The sequence below is a fragment of the Cucumis sativus genome, chromosome 1 (assembly GCF_000004075.3).
Source record: "Cucumis sativus cultivar 9930 chromosome 1, Cucumber_9930_V3, whole genome shotgun sequence".
In the NCBI taxonomy this organism is placed as follows: Eukaryota; Viridiplantae; Streptophyta; class Magnoliopsida; order Cucurbitales; family Cucurbitaceae; genus Cucumis; species Cucumis sativus.
The window spans coordinates 30,933,314-30,948,804 of NC_026655.2; the positions used below are offsets into that span (position 1 = coordinate 30,933,314).

The following is a 15,491-nucleotide window of genomic DNA, read 5'->3' on the forward strand; positions in this document are numbered from 1 at the left end:
CCTTCACGCACAGAAGCCATTAAAGGCATAAAACCGTACTCTGATACCATTTAATAAAACAGTAAAAGAATCAACAGAGTAATTTAGATTAACCCACAGTTAACAATAGGGGAAACAACAATAAAAATAATAAGTAAAGATAGTAACCTGACATTGTTAACCCAATTCGATGACACATCATCTACGTTTGGGGGGATCCTTAATCTGAGATCAAAGATTTTATTTCTTTGACGTATATAGATCATAATCAGACATTCGTAGTATAGAGTATCACACTAAACTTCGTCGCTCAATACTCACAATGATATAATATTACAACAAGTAACACTATCACTAAATTAAAACTATTGCAAAGATAGATTTGGCTAGTCAAAATCTTCCCCTTAATCAAGCTTCTCATCAATCAACAGATTAAGGTAATAAACTAGAGGATCTCCCCCTGAATCACGTCCTTCATCATGATGTAGATTAGAATTCCCCTTTAACACATAATACTACAAAAGCTTGAACTTCGGTTATTATAATCTCCGCACTAATCAATATCAGATATAATGGCAGCAACAAATCACACCATTGAGAGAGGACTTACACGCTTTAGGTTTTGTGAATAATTGATTGTTCAATAGAGAAGCTAAGTTGTTCTTCACACACATTGTCTTCTTTTCAAGCAACAACGTCTCTCTCAAAATTATAGAACGAATCACACAAAGTAATGTCCAAGCATGAGAAAGATAACCCCAACGACATATCTTCCCTAAAAAATGAAAGAGTCTTTTTCAAAAGGGAACCAAAAGAAGTATTTGTTCCAACGGAATATTCTTTAAAATTTTCCTTAAACGAACTCTTTTTGCCACGTCAACCAAAACAAGACAATACTGAATAAATACAATATCCTCGGGCCCACAATGATAAAACTCCTATACATATGTACCTAATCTTTCATAAAATGATAAGAATCTCATTTTCTTTCACAATTTGAAACTCAAGGCAACAAGTTCTATCAAAACTTAATTCTTGAAACACTAAGAACCTTTTACAAGCACATGAAAATTTTCAAATAAAATTTAAGATCCCTAAAATTTATATGTTCTTAAACCTTTCATTTCTTTTTCTTTTTTTAAAAAAAGAAAATTTTCATGAAAACTTACCATCTGACCACGATTTTCATTATCCTTCCAAGCTTTTCTTTCCTTTTTGTAATTTTATCTTCCCTTTTCTACTATATTTTCTAAGCTTTAGATGTTGTTTCTTGAAATAAAATTTTAAACACTCCTTTTTGCCACATGTCCTCAAATAATACACCTACACCCTTAGAAATTATGAGATTGGCAACATCTTCAGATGTTAGTAGAAAGGTCATTGCATTGATGGTTTCAAAAATAAGGATGTTCTATAGAGATTGATCCACAAAAATACTTTTCTTATCTGTTGTCTCTTATTTAGTGTGTGACTGCTATGAAAGCTAGAGTTATTGCTTGTTATATTTTCCATGTGCTTATTTAAAGGACACAGTCCTCTGGCTAGGATTGGCCGTTATATTTTGAAGAGCAACTTTGTGTTATGCTATTGTGAGTGTTCAATCTCTATTGGAGGAAAGTGAAAGAGTTGTTTTGTTTGGAGACATACTTGAAGTTACTTGGATCTTCTTTAACAGGATTTTATTTGAGAAAGGGTTCTCAAGGTTATGGAGAACATAAGCTAGTTGAGCAAGGGTACTTTCTTCTTGAAAAAGAAAGATACGATGCAAATGAGAATGGTCGAGTAATCTTACAACTTAAGGTGAGATTGATTCTTGTTGAGAGGGAGAGTTTCTATCTCATGGGGATCTAAGTCATCAAGACCAGGAGTCTCAAATTTAGGAGAAGCCTAATATTGTTGTTGAGTGATAGAGATATTTGGAAGTCATTGTAATTGTGTAATCGTTACAGATAAGTATTACTTTGTAGTTGTTAATCGTTTACTTTGTAACTGTTTATCATTGTATTAGTTTAGTTGTCTTTCCTGAACATACTTCCTCCCGACATAGGTGATTTACGACAAACTGAGTTACCAATTTCCTATATTCATTCATTGCTCCATTATTTCTAGTAATTGTTACGTGGAACGCTGTAACATTGGATTGTAACATAGTTATCACTCCTTTTTTATTTTCACCATCAATAGACATATTAAATTATCTTCACACCAAAATTTTGGTAGATGATTTTCTTTCAATTAGTTATGATTTTCACTTCCTTTAATATTCAAATCTTAATCTTTATTTTTATTTTCTATATTTTTTATATTAATAATATTTTATTTCCTCTTTGCCTTCTGTCTGTCATTTCCCCTTACTCCTCCCATCTCATGAAACTTCATTTTCTTCGATCTTCTTTTTCCCTTTCTCTCCTTTTCTTTTCTTTTTTCATTTCACCATTTTCTCTTTTCCTTCCTTTTTCTTCGTTGTTTTCGTATCAATCTCATTGTTTTCTCCTCTTTTCATTCTTCCTTTCTTATTTTCCTTTCCACGATTTAAACATTATTGTCTTCTCTGTTCTCCTCTTCACTTGTTCTTTTTCATTCGTCGAAAATACAAAATCGAATCACATGCACCTTCCGTGTGGCCAGCCGATTTGCATTGTCAACCATTTCAAGGCCAACATCGATCCACAACCTTAACATTCAAGGTCAAGGGTTATGAGAGGAACATTATATTGAAAGAAACTTGAGGTAGTTGACCTTCCAAAATCAAATGATGGGACTGGAAAAGCCTGTCATTGAATAATAATAGAGTTGTTGATGCTTCATCTGACCAAATGAATTGCCTTGTTAGCTAGCTAGTTGTGTGTAACTGAATGCACTCACTTGTTCCCAAGCTTAATGGGAGTGGGGAATTTTGACGGTTGTTGGGTTGAAAATCAAAGGCCCACCACAGCAAAATAAGGATGGAACTCGCAACACCTAAAAAAACTTGGGAGAAACTTTCACCCTCACCCAAACAAAATAACTTTCTACATTATACTTTTTTATAATGTTTGAAAGATGCAAAAGTCGGCTTGTTTAGATTTAGCTCCTATCAACATTGTACTGATTCTTTGATAAAGAAGGAACAAAGAAACTACTTCAGAGTTTAAACACTGACAATCTGATGGTTGAATCCAAATGCTAGCACATGTTCGCTACATCGTACGAGTCTTGTGACAAAGCCATGATCAAACAATAATGCAATGACCCAATCGGAGAAAATTCAAGTTTTCTGCCAATTTAGGGGCCATGATGCTCCCTAACTTGAGTAAAAAAAATGATAACAAAAGTATTGCATTATTTTGCAGCAAACTACTTTATAGATTAGACTCTTGCTTCTTCTTTGTAGTAGATTTGGCGAGTCGGGGTGGGGGAGGGGGTTTTGATAGAAAAGAAATTCATAAAACCAACTAACCTGTTATCACTACAACCACCCTCCCCTCCTCAATTATAGCAGGGGGAGATCTAATCCGAAATATAAGAACCCAAAAGTAAAATACTAACTCTTCCAAAGAAGAGGAAGACGTACAACAGCTCAAAACAAGAGAAAAAGTAGGGGAAAAGACCGCTCTAGCAAGCCCCAGTTGGTTGGTGTTACGTCCATAACATTACTTGACCTCAAATTAAGATACACAATCTATTGTATACAACATCGGTAATGTATTATACAGTGTATGAACAAAAGTAAGTAAGTAAGATCATAATCTTTACAATATCACGAGCCTATAACATTAGTAAAAAAGAGAAAAAAATATATATATCAAATGCTCACCATCAAACAGTTTCAGTTCTGGATTTCTCTCAGATCAAGTACCCTTTCTTCTCAAATGATGTGATACAACAGGTGATCCTTCAAATAAATCTGATAGAGAGTTCTCTAAATCATCTGGCGTGTACTTTATGTACTTCCCCGAATGCCTTCCGCTCTCTAATTGATTTCTAAACCTTCCTAAGAAGGAGCGATACGCTGGAATCACCTTCTCCGAAACGGATATTATCAGCTCATCGCGCAGTTGAGCATCTGATACCTTCCAAGCTGTTTGAACCCTACAGATTTCCTCAAAACTTGCATTGAAATTCTTGAACTTTTCCTTCAATGCTACCTTGGAGGCATTGCTTGTGCTGCCACCAATACCCTCATCTTTTAAGAAAGACAAAACTTTGCTCCAAGAAGCTCTAAGGTAACTCGTTTCGTATTGGCGAATTTGGCCACTATGCCTGCGAAGCCAGTTACCGCCAAGCAGTTGGGCAAGCTCAGAATCTTTCACCTTTTTCACTATGTACAGTATATTGTTCATGAGAAATATGAACTGCATTGCAACATCCTCATAGAGCTTGGCTTTTTCCATAAGATTTGATTCCAAAGATGATAATAGCATTAATAATCTACGAGCTAAAGGCGACGACGTACTTTCCAATTGCAGATTATCGACGTTATCCCTCTTGTTTGGCAAGTCTTCTACTTCCTCATCTTCTAAAAGAGAGTTCATTGTCTTGCTGTAATCAACCAACAATCTAACGTAATTCATTACATATCGAACAAGTGGGTGAATCTCGGCATTTTGCATTGCTTTCTTCGAATTTTCGCTTTCAATGGCATTCTCAAACTCAACAAATGTCCCTATGGCTGCTTCACCCAGTCCACACAATACACCATGTGCTTCACTGATCAAAAACTCATCAGAAACCATGGCTTCCAAGTCAGGCAAAACACCAGCCAAAGCGTCGTACATATCCAAGATTCGGAACAACTTCTCCGGTGACCTCTTCCCAATAGCCACTGCCTCACCAAAATTCAACAACTGCATTACACACCCTTTTGCTGTTTCATTAAAACAAACCTCCTTGGATTCATTGGCGCCAGTGAAAATCTGATCATACAGCCTCTTCTCACCTTCCAAAATCAACCGAACTGTAATCTTGACAGCCTTAATCCATTTCTTCATCTTCTCATCTAAGAATTTCCAATCACTTTTTTGAACCTCCTCAATGCTAAGGCGTTCGACGCCAAGAATCATCAAGCACTCATCTAAAGCATCACGACGAACAATGCTATAGACTTGAACACACTCCTTTTCGTAGCCAGAGCGAATCATACGATCCGCAATCTCCGAAAGATCAACAGCCGCATTAGGATGGATCAAATCAACCCAAGAATCTTCTCCAATTGTCGCACCTCGCTCATGAAATCGCCCAGAACTACGACTTTCCTCGCCAAAACTCTCCAATTCGTCATCAATTTCACTGTAATGAGACGCAAACGAGAGATGAACTCTTCGGATCGAACCATAAAGTCGCTCGGCGTCGAGAGGGATCGTGCTCTGAATTAAGATATGACGAAATTCGCTCTCGAGCTGGCACATTGCCATTTGGATCAAATTTTCTGCTCGATCTACGATGTCGGTTGATTCGGAACCAATTGAAAGCTCTTCTAGTAACTGTAGTATATCATCCACCGCCGATAAATATTCAGCCGCCTCGTCCGGCGAATCTTCCCAATTAAAGGACCGTCTGGACTGATCGGAATTAGGGTCCCAACGTAGAATCACCTTTTCGGCGGCGTCTAACCTAGAGTTCTTAATGTTGGAGTCATCATTGTTGATCATAGTACTGATACTGGAAAGACGATTATCAAAAGTGGAGAGAATGAAGAGCATATCCTCACGAACCTCTTTAGGGGTATTGAGGCTCTTAACGATGTGTTGAGCGGTGGCCAAGACCCGATCGTGGTCGTCGCCGGAGACATTGGTGTTAGAGGCAGCCATTTTGGGGGAAAGAGAAGGCTGTTTGGGAGTGATAAATACTAAAATTGTGGAGTGAGACAAAGCATCTTCCTTTCGGGTTTCTTTCCTCTTTTCCCTGCTTAGTCATCCATTTATTTATTTTTATTTTCTTTAACTTCTCTCACTTTTCTTCTTCCATATATACATACATATATATATATAAAAAGTTATGACAAAATCCACTTTTGGATCAAATGAGGAGAATTAGAGATAGAGAGACAATGAGAGAAATAGGTGTGAGAAACCGTGAAAAAGGCAAAATAAGAAAGATGGACGAAGCAAACAAATAAACAAGGAGAAACTAAGAAATGGTGAAATGAAAGAAACAGAAAAAGCAAGTGGAAAAATGAGGTAGATTTCCCCATTCTTTGCCATCACTATTTTCCCATCATCACATCTCCGTTCATGTTCTTCATTTTCTTAATTTGTGTTTTGATAGGACTAAATTAATATAATAAAGTTTTTTAAAAATTTAACGAAACAGTAAAATATTTAACAATTTTGAAAACGAAAAAGTACACCGGCCTACAATGAAAAATACCAAAGATGTTCCGCAATTAATTAGCATCCAGTGATCGTACTCAAATCTAAACGGTTCTTTCTATATGATCGTTTAAATTTTGGTAGCCAAATCTCAATTATTTTTTTCAAAATGTTTGGTATACAATTTTTTCAATCGTTTATATTTGAAAAACGATCGTTTAGATTTAGCTATTTTTTATACATGATTGTTTACATCCATTATCCCAAAGAATTTTTTCACGATCTTTTATATTTGACACATGATCTTAAACAGCCAAATAGCAGTTTGAAAAAAAAAACCTGCAGAAGGAAAGAAAAAGACGATGAAAAGAGAAGAAAAATTGCATAAGAAACAATATGGAAACGAAGGGGAGGGCAAACTAAAATATTTAAAAGAAAAAGGCATAAGAAGATAAAAAGACGATGAAGAAAAAATAACGATGGAAAGAAGAAGAAAAATTGGAGGAAATGCGATGAAAAGGAATGACAAACTTGAAATTTTTTTAAAAAAATAGTCAATTTCACGGAGTTTTCATTTTGTTACATGGTCAGTAAATATTTCGCCAGTTTATATATTTATGAAAATTTACCTACTATAAATCTTAAATTTAGAGAAACTTATTCTATCTCCCCTAGAAAAAATATGTTTAACTATCGAGATAACATTTATTCTAAAAAGTTGAAAGTTTGATCCATATTCTTGCATTAAAAGATATATCTAAGTCATGATAAACTATGATACCATTTGTTAGGAGTTGTTATGCAAATGAAAAATAAAGAAAGGCGAGAAAACAAAAATAATAAATATCAAATCTCATCGAAAACGAATATTGTCCATCACTAATATGCGTGTTGGTTACTTTATCCAAATAATATAAGACTTTCGTTATATATTCAACAATTTTGTACCAAGTTTAAATTCAATTTAAATTAATAAATTTTCAAATATTTTATTTTGTTATTTGTCAATATTATTTGAAAATTTATCAAATTTAAATATAAAGTAAAAATTTTATTTTTGTAGTGGTTTAATAATATAACTAATGATGAAACGAAGTTCTAAAGCTCTGTTAATTAATTATCAGCAGATTCCTCACATGGATGAATAGAACAAATTCACTTCAGTTTGGTTTGGTTAAAATTATAACAAAAAAAACTAAACTAAAAAAACCTATTTAACCTAACATGAGCATCGATCAAGTAACACATGTATGTTTATGTGGACAAAAGACATTTATTACAAAAAAAAAAATTCCTATTTAATTGTTTTTTTAATTTTGTCAAAAAAACTATTTTGAAAAAAAATGATTTTCTAAAAATTCATTTATAAAATAATATATTTTTGAGAAATCTTTAAAACCAAGTTTTAAATTCACGTCTAACACTTATTAAAAAGTCTAACCAAATATTAAATGTTTAAATTTTAAATTCATTTTCAAAAAAGTGTTTAAAATAAAATGTATTATTGAAAAACATTTTGTTCTTAATTCAATTCAAAAGGATTGTGTAAAATGAAATGTATTATTGAAAAACACTTTGTTCTTAATTCAGTCCAAACGAGCTCTTAATTTCTTATACACCTATCGATTTTTGTTTTCAAAATCTTTCAAAATGTTTAATATTGATTTAAGATAATTGTTTGCACCCCTAATATCTCTATTGTTTTCAATACAACATGCAAAATCTACCTTCTATCACTCATAAATAGTAGCCAACATTAGTAAAGTGAAAAATGAGTCATAAAAACTCATTTTCTTCGAGTTTTTTTTACCATTTATGGTAATTGTTTTTATGTCATTAATTATTGACTATTAGAAACTGCAGCCAAAATGAAATTAAAAAAAGTATTTGTTTTTTTAGTATTTTTAAAAGTAGTAAAATAAATTAAAATATTTACGATATCAAAATTTTGGATTCTACCACGGATAATCTTGTCATAGGTTATAAATATTTTGTAAAATCTACTATTTGAAAAAATTCTTCTTCATTTTTGAATGGTAGAAAAAGATGAAAATTTGTGAACTTTTTAACCATTGTGATATTTTATTTGTGGGAACCATATTCATGAGTATAATTGATAATTATTAAGGAGTGACACTTTTTTAAAGTCTAATAAGATTTAAAATGAAAAGAAACGTCTTTTTATCATATATCAGACGATAAGAAAATTTAGAATTTTGTGGAATTGGTTGTTAGTTTCATGAATCCATGACTTATATCAATTATTATCATAAAAGATAAATGGATAGAAACATAATTGAAACATGTTTATTTTATTAATTATGAGCATAGTAGTATTGATTAATAAGTGACAAATGGAGATTGTGGGGATTGCATTAATGAACAATACAGTGATATATGTGTACCACTACATAAATTAATGATGTGAAAAGGGGCTCTTTAGTTATTGTCTATTCTTTTACAAAAAGATATCAAAAAAAGGTTTTATGGATTATTATTGTGGTTGGTTATCCAAAAAGAGAAACTTAAAAGTAGACCAAATTAGTTATGTTTCCATTAACTATACCCACACGAATGTGATTTGAAAACTTTACGCCAAAAAAGAAAAGAAAATATGACTCCTAACACTAATGTTTATGCAGCTTTGGATGATAGTTCAATACAAATTTACTATGGAACTAATGTTTTTATTATGTAATAAAAGAGGATTGCACATGATCAAAAACAAAGAAACCCAATTGTGAAGCTAAAGTTCATAGTTTCAAAATAACGTGTTGGGCGTGTTATTTTCATAAGTATAGTTTCTTTCGAAAATAATGACAAAAATACGATAGTGTGTAAAGAAATGTTAGAGTAGAAGTTCAAACTGTTATGAAGGAAGTCGTGTATCGGGTACACAACTTCTTTTAATCCAGTCATATTCCAAGTTGGTCAAAATGGGCTAACGTGGATTAATGGAAGTTGTGTACTTGGTAAACGACTTTCTTAAAAAACAGATAAAAGTGGTTTAATTTCTTAAAAACTTAATTAGTCATGTCCTTATTTTTGTTCTAATCCAACCAAAATTATTATCATTATTATACTCATTTACAACCAACTTCAATTTATATGTTCACTTGCATTAGAAATCCCTCCACACATTTTTCCTTTTAACAAAAATATTTAAAACTCCTTCACCAAATTTACTTGCATTACTTACTTTTGAAACCATACTAACAATTTAAAGTAAATAATTAGAAATATTTTTCTGGTCTAAATTTTGAAACCATACTAACAACTTAATGCATAGTTGAATGGTGTGTATTGGAACTTGGAAGTAGTGAATTAGAAGAGTGCTATGAGATTTGCTATAAAACTTTTCTTTAAGCTGTAAAGGATTATTTTTTAACTTAAGTTGGTAATATATGACCAATGGTTTTGGTACAAATAAAAATGCATTTTCATGTAACTCTACATTTAAAATTGAAATTTATACGAATTTAAAATTTTGATTTGCAAACTAAGCATTATCTTGATCTCCCTTTATGACATTATCTCCTTGTTGTCATCGTCTTCATCGAATGCATCTTCGATTCGTGTCAGCAATAACATTGAGCTCAAATCTTGAAAATTGTGTTCTATCGAGTAAGCATGTACGTCTTCAACAAAATTATTCTGAACGATTACAAATAATATAATTAAATGATGTACATGTTATAAAATTATAACACAAACCATAATAAAATTCTTACCATGCAATAATAGTAAGTGTCATCATGGATGATAAGTCGTCAAATTGACATTAGGGGTGTTCAAAAACCCGATAACCCAACCAACTCGAATTATTCAACCCAAATCATAAGGATTGGGTTAGATTGGATTAGAAATTTGAAAAAAATATGAGTCGGGTTACCCGGTTGGACAAGTAAGAGGTCAAGTTGACCTAATCCAACCCGATTATGTAAATCCTAAATCTTAGACATTTCATGTTCTGCAGTTCGCACCCTCCCAGTTCCATCCCACGTTCTTCGCACGATGCACTTAGCCTTTTCACATTCAACCTTTTGGTCGACACTTTGCAGCCTCTTCTGGCGGTTCCCTTCAACGTTAAGTGGTAGCCTCCCACACCCTTGACATGTCACGCCTCGACCCCCCTCCCCACCGCTTCTTGCGACCAGAAGGATGCATGTCGCCTAGACATTCCAGGCGATGTTCTTTGTGAACAACACGTTAAAATGCCTAGTAAGCAAAACTTCTCAACCTTTCCTCATCGCAGAATCCCAACTCAAACTCAGAGGACCCTTTCAACTCATAGCAGCGAAATACTAAAACAAAAAATCTTAACTTAATCGCTAGCCTTCAACACTTTGAACAAAAATAACTAAGCAATAAACATTAAAGAGGTACAAAAGTAACACACCAAAAAGATAATGAAACGCAACTCTAATTTTATTACTTAGTTCAATTCTTTTACAATTTATTTTTCTTCCTCGAAAGCCACTTAAGGAAAACCTAAGTTCTAAGCTTTGGGCTTGCGTTCCTCCATTGGGATGCCACTCCTCGCATAAGGTATTTAGGAGTATAAGAACTTCATTCTTATCCTTCTCCTTCCCAACAACCTATCTCCATACACAAAACTGTGGTGTTGTCCTCCTTTGACGTAATAACTTGAAACCATCCAAAGACAGATAACTTGATTAGACTTTTCGTGTTGCAATCCATCTTAGTCATTCTTACTTGGCCTCAAAGTCTGATTACCTATGGGAGGAAAACTTAAACACGTAAGTCAAATGTTTAGTGAGTGAGAGTTTTAGAAATTTTTTTTGGGAATACATGTCAAGCACAAAATATTTTCATTTTTCAAATGCGTCTACCAACGCCTAATTTCACAAATCACCAAACTTTCGCATTAGCTCCTCTTATTCCTTTCCACCAAGAATATTCATTTCCAACGCCTATTGTGATTCACTCTCACCAGTATCTTGCGATTGAGCTACTGTGATGTTCACTTTATCCACAACATCTGAGAAGTTTCCTAATTCATTCCTTTGCTTGTTGCATCGATCGTCATCATTCACATTATGCGCACACCGTATAAGCATTGCTTACTTGTTGCGGAAGTTGAAGAAGAAGGAGCCTCATCCATTGTTCTGCTTGGTAAGTTGAATTTGTTATATTTATTGAATTTGTTGTATTTGTTGAATTTGTTAAATTTGTGCTGTTAAAATTATTTGTATTCAATAGCAAATTTGATTTTGTTGAATTTATGGTGTTAAAATTGTTTTTGCATTCAATACCAAATTTGATTTTGTTGAATTTGTGGTGTTGAAATTGTTTTTGCGTTCAATACCAAATTTGATTTTGTTGAATTTGTGTTGTTGAAATTGTTTTTGTGTTCAATACCAAATTTGATTTCGTTGAATTGGTGGTGTTGTGATTATGGATAGATGAAAAAAAAAATCAACTAGCCAACCCAACTCGAAACTTTTGTATTGGGTTAGGTTGGGTTGACTTTTTCATTTTAAACCAATAGGGTTCATAACCTAGATACTTTGGGTTGGTCCATATTTTTCCTCCAGCCCGACTTATTGACCCCATAATTGACATATCTCAAGGAAAATAGTCACCTAATATTGTTGGCTCATGTGTTGCTTCACCTCGTACACAAAGATCATTTCGCAAATGCCACTTTGTGGTATACTTCACATTAATCCTATGGCAATCTTGATCGTATTTGCCTCTTAAATCAATTTGGAGCAGTGTTGGGTCTGTAAAGCTAAATGTTGGGTGTATTTGCAGCATATTGAACTGTCGCAACCCACGATTTGGTAGATGCATCTCAATAATATGAAAGCATATCATAGGGCCCACGTAAGTTCAAACCACTTCACCATTATGACATCAATCAGGAAGCAATGTCATAATATCTAGCGTGTATGGTGTCCAATTAATCTGTTAAAAAAATAAACATAAGTAGACAATAAAAAAATAAATAGACAACATTTGTATAACACTTTAATACCTGAGAGTGTATCTATCGATCAAATATCTATCGACACGTCAATAATATATATACTAATTGTTCTAATGTTGGTAGAACACTACTTCATCTAATTTGTGAAAAAAATTAATAATAATTTTATTTATAGATAGTACAAATTTTATTTAAAAAACAACCTATAAATAAAATAATACCTGAAATTCAAAGGCTAAGTAACTGGAGCCTGTAATGCAACTTGTGGTGCTACAATGGAAAATCTATCATATGCTTATACTTTGTAGTAGTATTAGTGGCCCACCTATTTCTAAGGATGGTGTATTACTTGCTTGGCACAACTCTCTATAAAGTCATCCAAGGCATGCAGCGCCTCAAAGGTACGTACCAGCTTGGTTGAAATCGTTTAAAAGTGAAAGAAACATATAGTGTACCCAATGAGTTGCACAATGTATGCACGATTGTATCTCTAGACGCTCACAACATCAACATCTGGTGGCAATTCATGTTAGGCAGTAAAACTCCTAATAAATCTTCACATACTTACTTCGAGTTATACATTCACAATCCTACAAGAGGCTCACCATCCATCGTTAACCCCAACTTGATCGTAACATCCTGCAACATGCTCGTGCATTCCCCACAAGGCATATGAAATGTGTGGGTCATCTCCAACACTCGACCAAAGAAGTATTTATGTGCCAATCCAACTGCATGAATTATATTTGGGAAACCCCAAGAAATTCAATAGCCTCTAAGTATGGCACATTACATTGATCAAAGGGGATCGTATTCTGGGATGTTGCTTCTCGCTTCAGACAACTCAAAACCATAGTAAAGGAAGTATTATATACAAACTGTGTGTGACGAGACAATTGTTGATATAGTTGGGTAAGATCAGCATGACCTAGGTCCAATTTTGAAAATGTTTTAAAAAGTACTTCATTAATAACATAAATGTATTTCAGTAATAACATGAAAAATGAAAGTTCAACTACATAAAAGTGATGAATTACAAATATTAAATGTCCAATTTATGAAATAAAAATTCAAAAGTTTAAAATTAAATAATTCACAATACGATAGTATGAATTTAAGCTATAAACTTTACATATCAATACACTAAAGTTTAAGCCTACAATATACATTAAACCCTAAAATATACATCAAACCCCAAAATTAAACAATTACATAAAAATAGTTATTAATAATTATCAAAACCCTAAAATATAACACATTGGTATCTTGTAGAAGAAGCATGTTGAAGACAAGTACGTCTATTATATCCAACTTTACAGATCGTGCATTTAAGTGATTGACCGAACTATTTTCAATCCATTTCATTATGGATCCTAGTAGTTTTGGGTCGACCTGGTTCTCTAAGTAAGTTCGCATTTAGGCGAACTTCAGCGAATGATAACTTTGGCCAATAATTTGGATGTTGTATTAGATGAAATCGATTGTCATAAGAATGCTTAAAGCTGAACAATAATAGCATTCATCAATATAATGTATATATGTCAAGTGCATGTAATTACAAACTGCAATTACATGTGGGTATGGAATTTTAAATGATTGTCACTTGTTGTAAGAATAACAAGTCCTTTCCATCAAACTTATTACATGTGTGTGTTGGCCTTTGTATGGAGAAATCATACTCATTCCCGTGTGAACCTAAAACATTTGGGTTTCTCGATCACTGAATGTGTAGAAGCTTGTTTTTCCCACCTCTTAAGCTTTCTTATCGCATATTCTGTATAAACATCTCCCCGGTCGAGTGTTTCACTTATTTCATCTTTTTGAAGTTCAAAATACAGAATTATGCGATAAAATGTTAATCTAACCATAAAGTTATGGGTAACATTCGAGCTCTTTTAAATACATCTTTCATACATTCAGTTGCATTGCTTGTCATTCACTCATATCGATACCCATTATCGTGTGATTGAGTCCATTTTCTAGGTCAATATCTTCAAAGTTCTCAAGACACTCTGAATTCAATTGTTTTAGTTCTTTCATGCACTTTATAAACTTGTGCCTTTTGTGTTGATTACCTGCCTTAAACACCAAATCTTTTAGTTGTTTCGATTTGTATTTCATATTGAAGTTGCTAGCAACATGACGAAGACAATATTGATGGCATGCTCGAAGTTCACTCTAACCTACCTCTTCATTGTTAATGGTAGAAAGAATGCCTCTTGCCTATCAAAGGTCAAGCAAATACCATCTCGATTAGTAACATATTAACGTAGTGCATGAAGAAATCATGAGCAACTGGATGTTTTTCCTCATTCCACAATAGCAAATACAAGAGGAAATATATGACCATTTGCATCAATAGATAAGTGAATTAACATTTTGCGCCTCTATCAATTTAAATTAATTAATGGCCTACAAGATTTAAACTCTTCTATTGTAGAATCAAATGACCAGAAAACTCTTCCAAAAATAGTCGTACCTAGTACATCAGCTAGAAGAAAATACCAATCAACTTGGGTTCCATAATTGTAATGTACAACGACATTCAACCAGTATGATTTGTCCCAGTCACCAAAATAGAAATAAGTACTTTTCTTTTCGTTTTCCATACTCGCCTGTACTTGACACTATAATCGTACTGTTGTTTTATTATTTCTTGGAGCAATGACACAGTAACACTAGAATAAGCTCTAACTATGTTTTGAATTTTAACACTTCTCAAATTAGAATAGAGTTGCGAGTGATCTTGTGTAAGTGTGAATACATACATGAGTGTTCTCCTTCGACCCTAATAAATTTCAAACATTTCATGGCTCTCACGCCTATTTTCATATAACCTCCAGTTACAGCCATCTTTCCACTATTTACATTTAAGATACCAAATATTTTGGTTTGATTCAACTACAACAATTTCGTAGTATTCTGTCACACAATACTTTTTAATAACAAACTGAAGATTTTCTATACAGTTAAATAACACTCCATTTTGAATTAAACAAGATGTTTCGACAGACACATTCCTATCTCTCAATGTAGACTCTTGTTCACAAATAGAATCCACAATGTCTCAATCTATTTGTGTAGATATCTCAGGTAATATCATTTCATTTTCTTACTCTATATTTTTTTCATTTCAAAATAATTCATCAACCTCTACATCGATATCACTATCTCCATCATTAACAGGTTTAAGAATAACTAGTTCTTCAGATTGTATCGACATATTTAATCAACTATTAAATATTAGAACCATTGTCAGAGATACATCA

General features: G+C 33.1%; 1 protein-coding gene across 1 annotated transcript; it reads right to left on the reverse strand.

The window, feature by feature from the left end:
- Nucleotides 1-3,571: 3,571 nt before the first annotated feature.
- On the reverse strand, nucleotides 3,572-5,903 carry LOC101205970 (exocyst complex component EXO70B1). The gene has a single exon (XM_004142535.3). The coding sequence runs from the start codon at nucleotides 5,766-5,768 to the stop codon at nucleotides 3,810-3,812; it is 1,959 nt and encodes a 652-aa protein (XP_004142583.1). The 5' UTR covers nucleotides 5,769-5,903; the 3' UTR covers nucleotides 3,572-3,809.
- Between the last annotated feature and the right edge of the window lie 9,588 nt (nucleotides 5,904-15,491).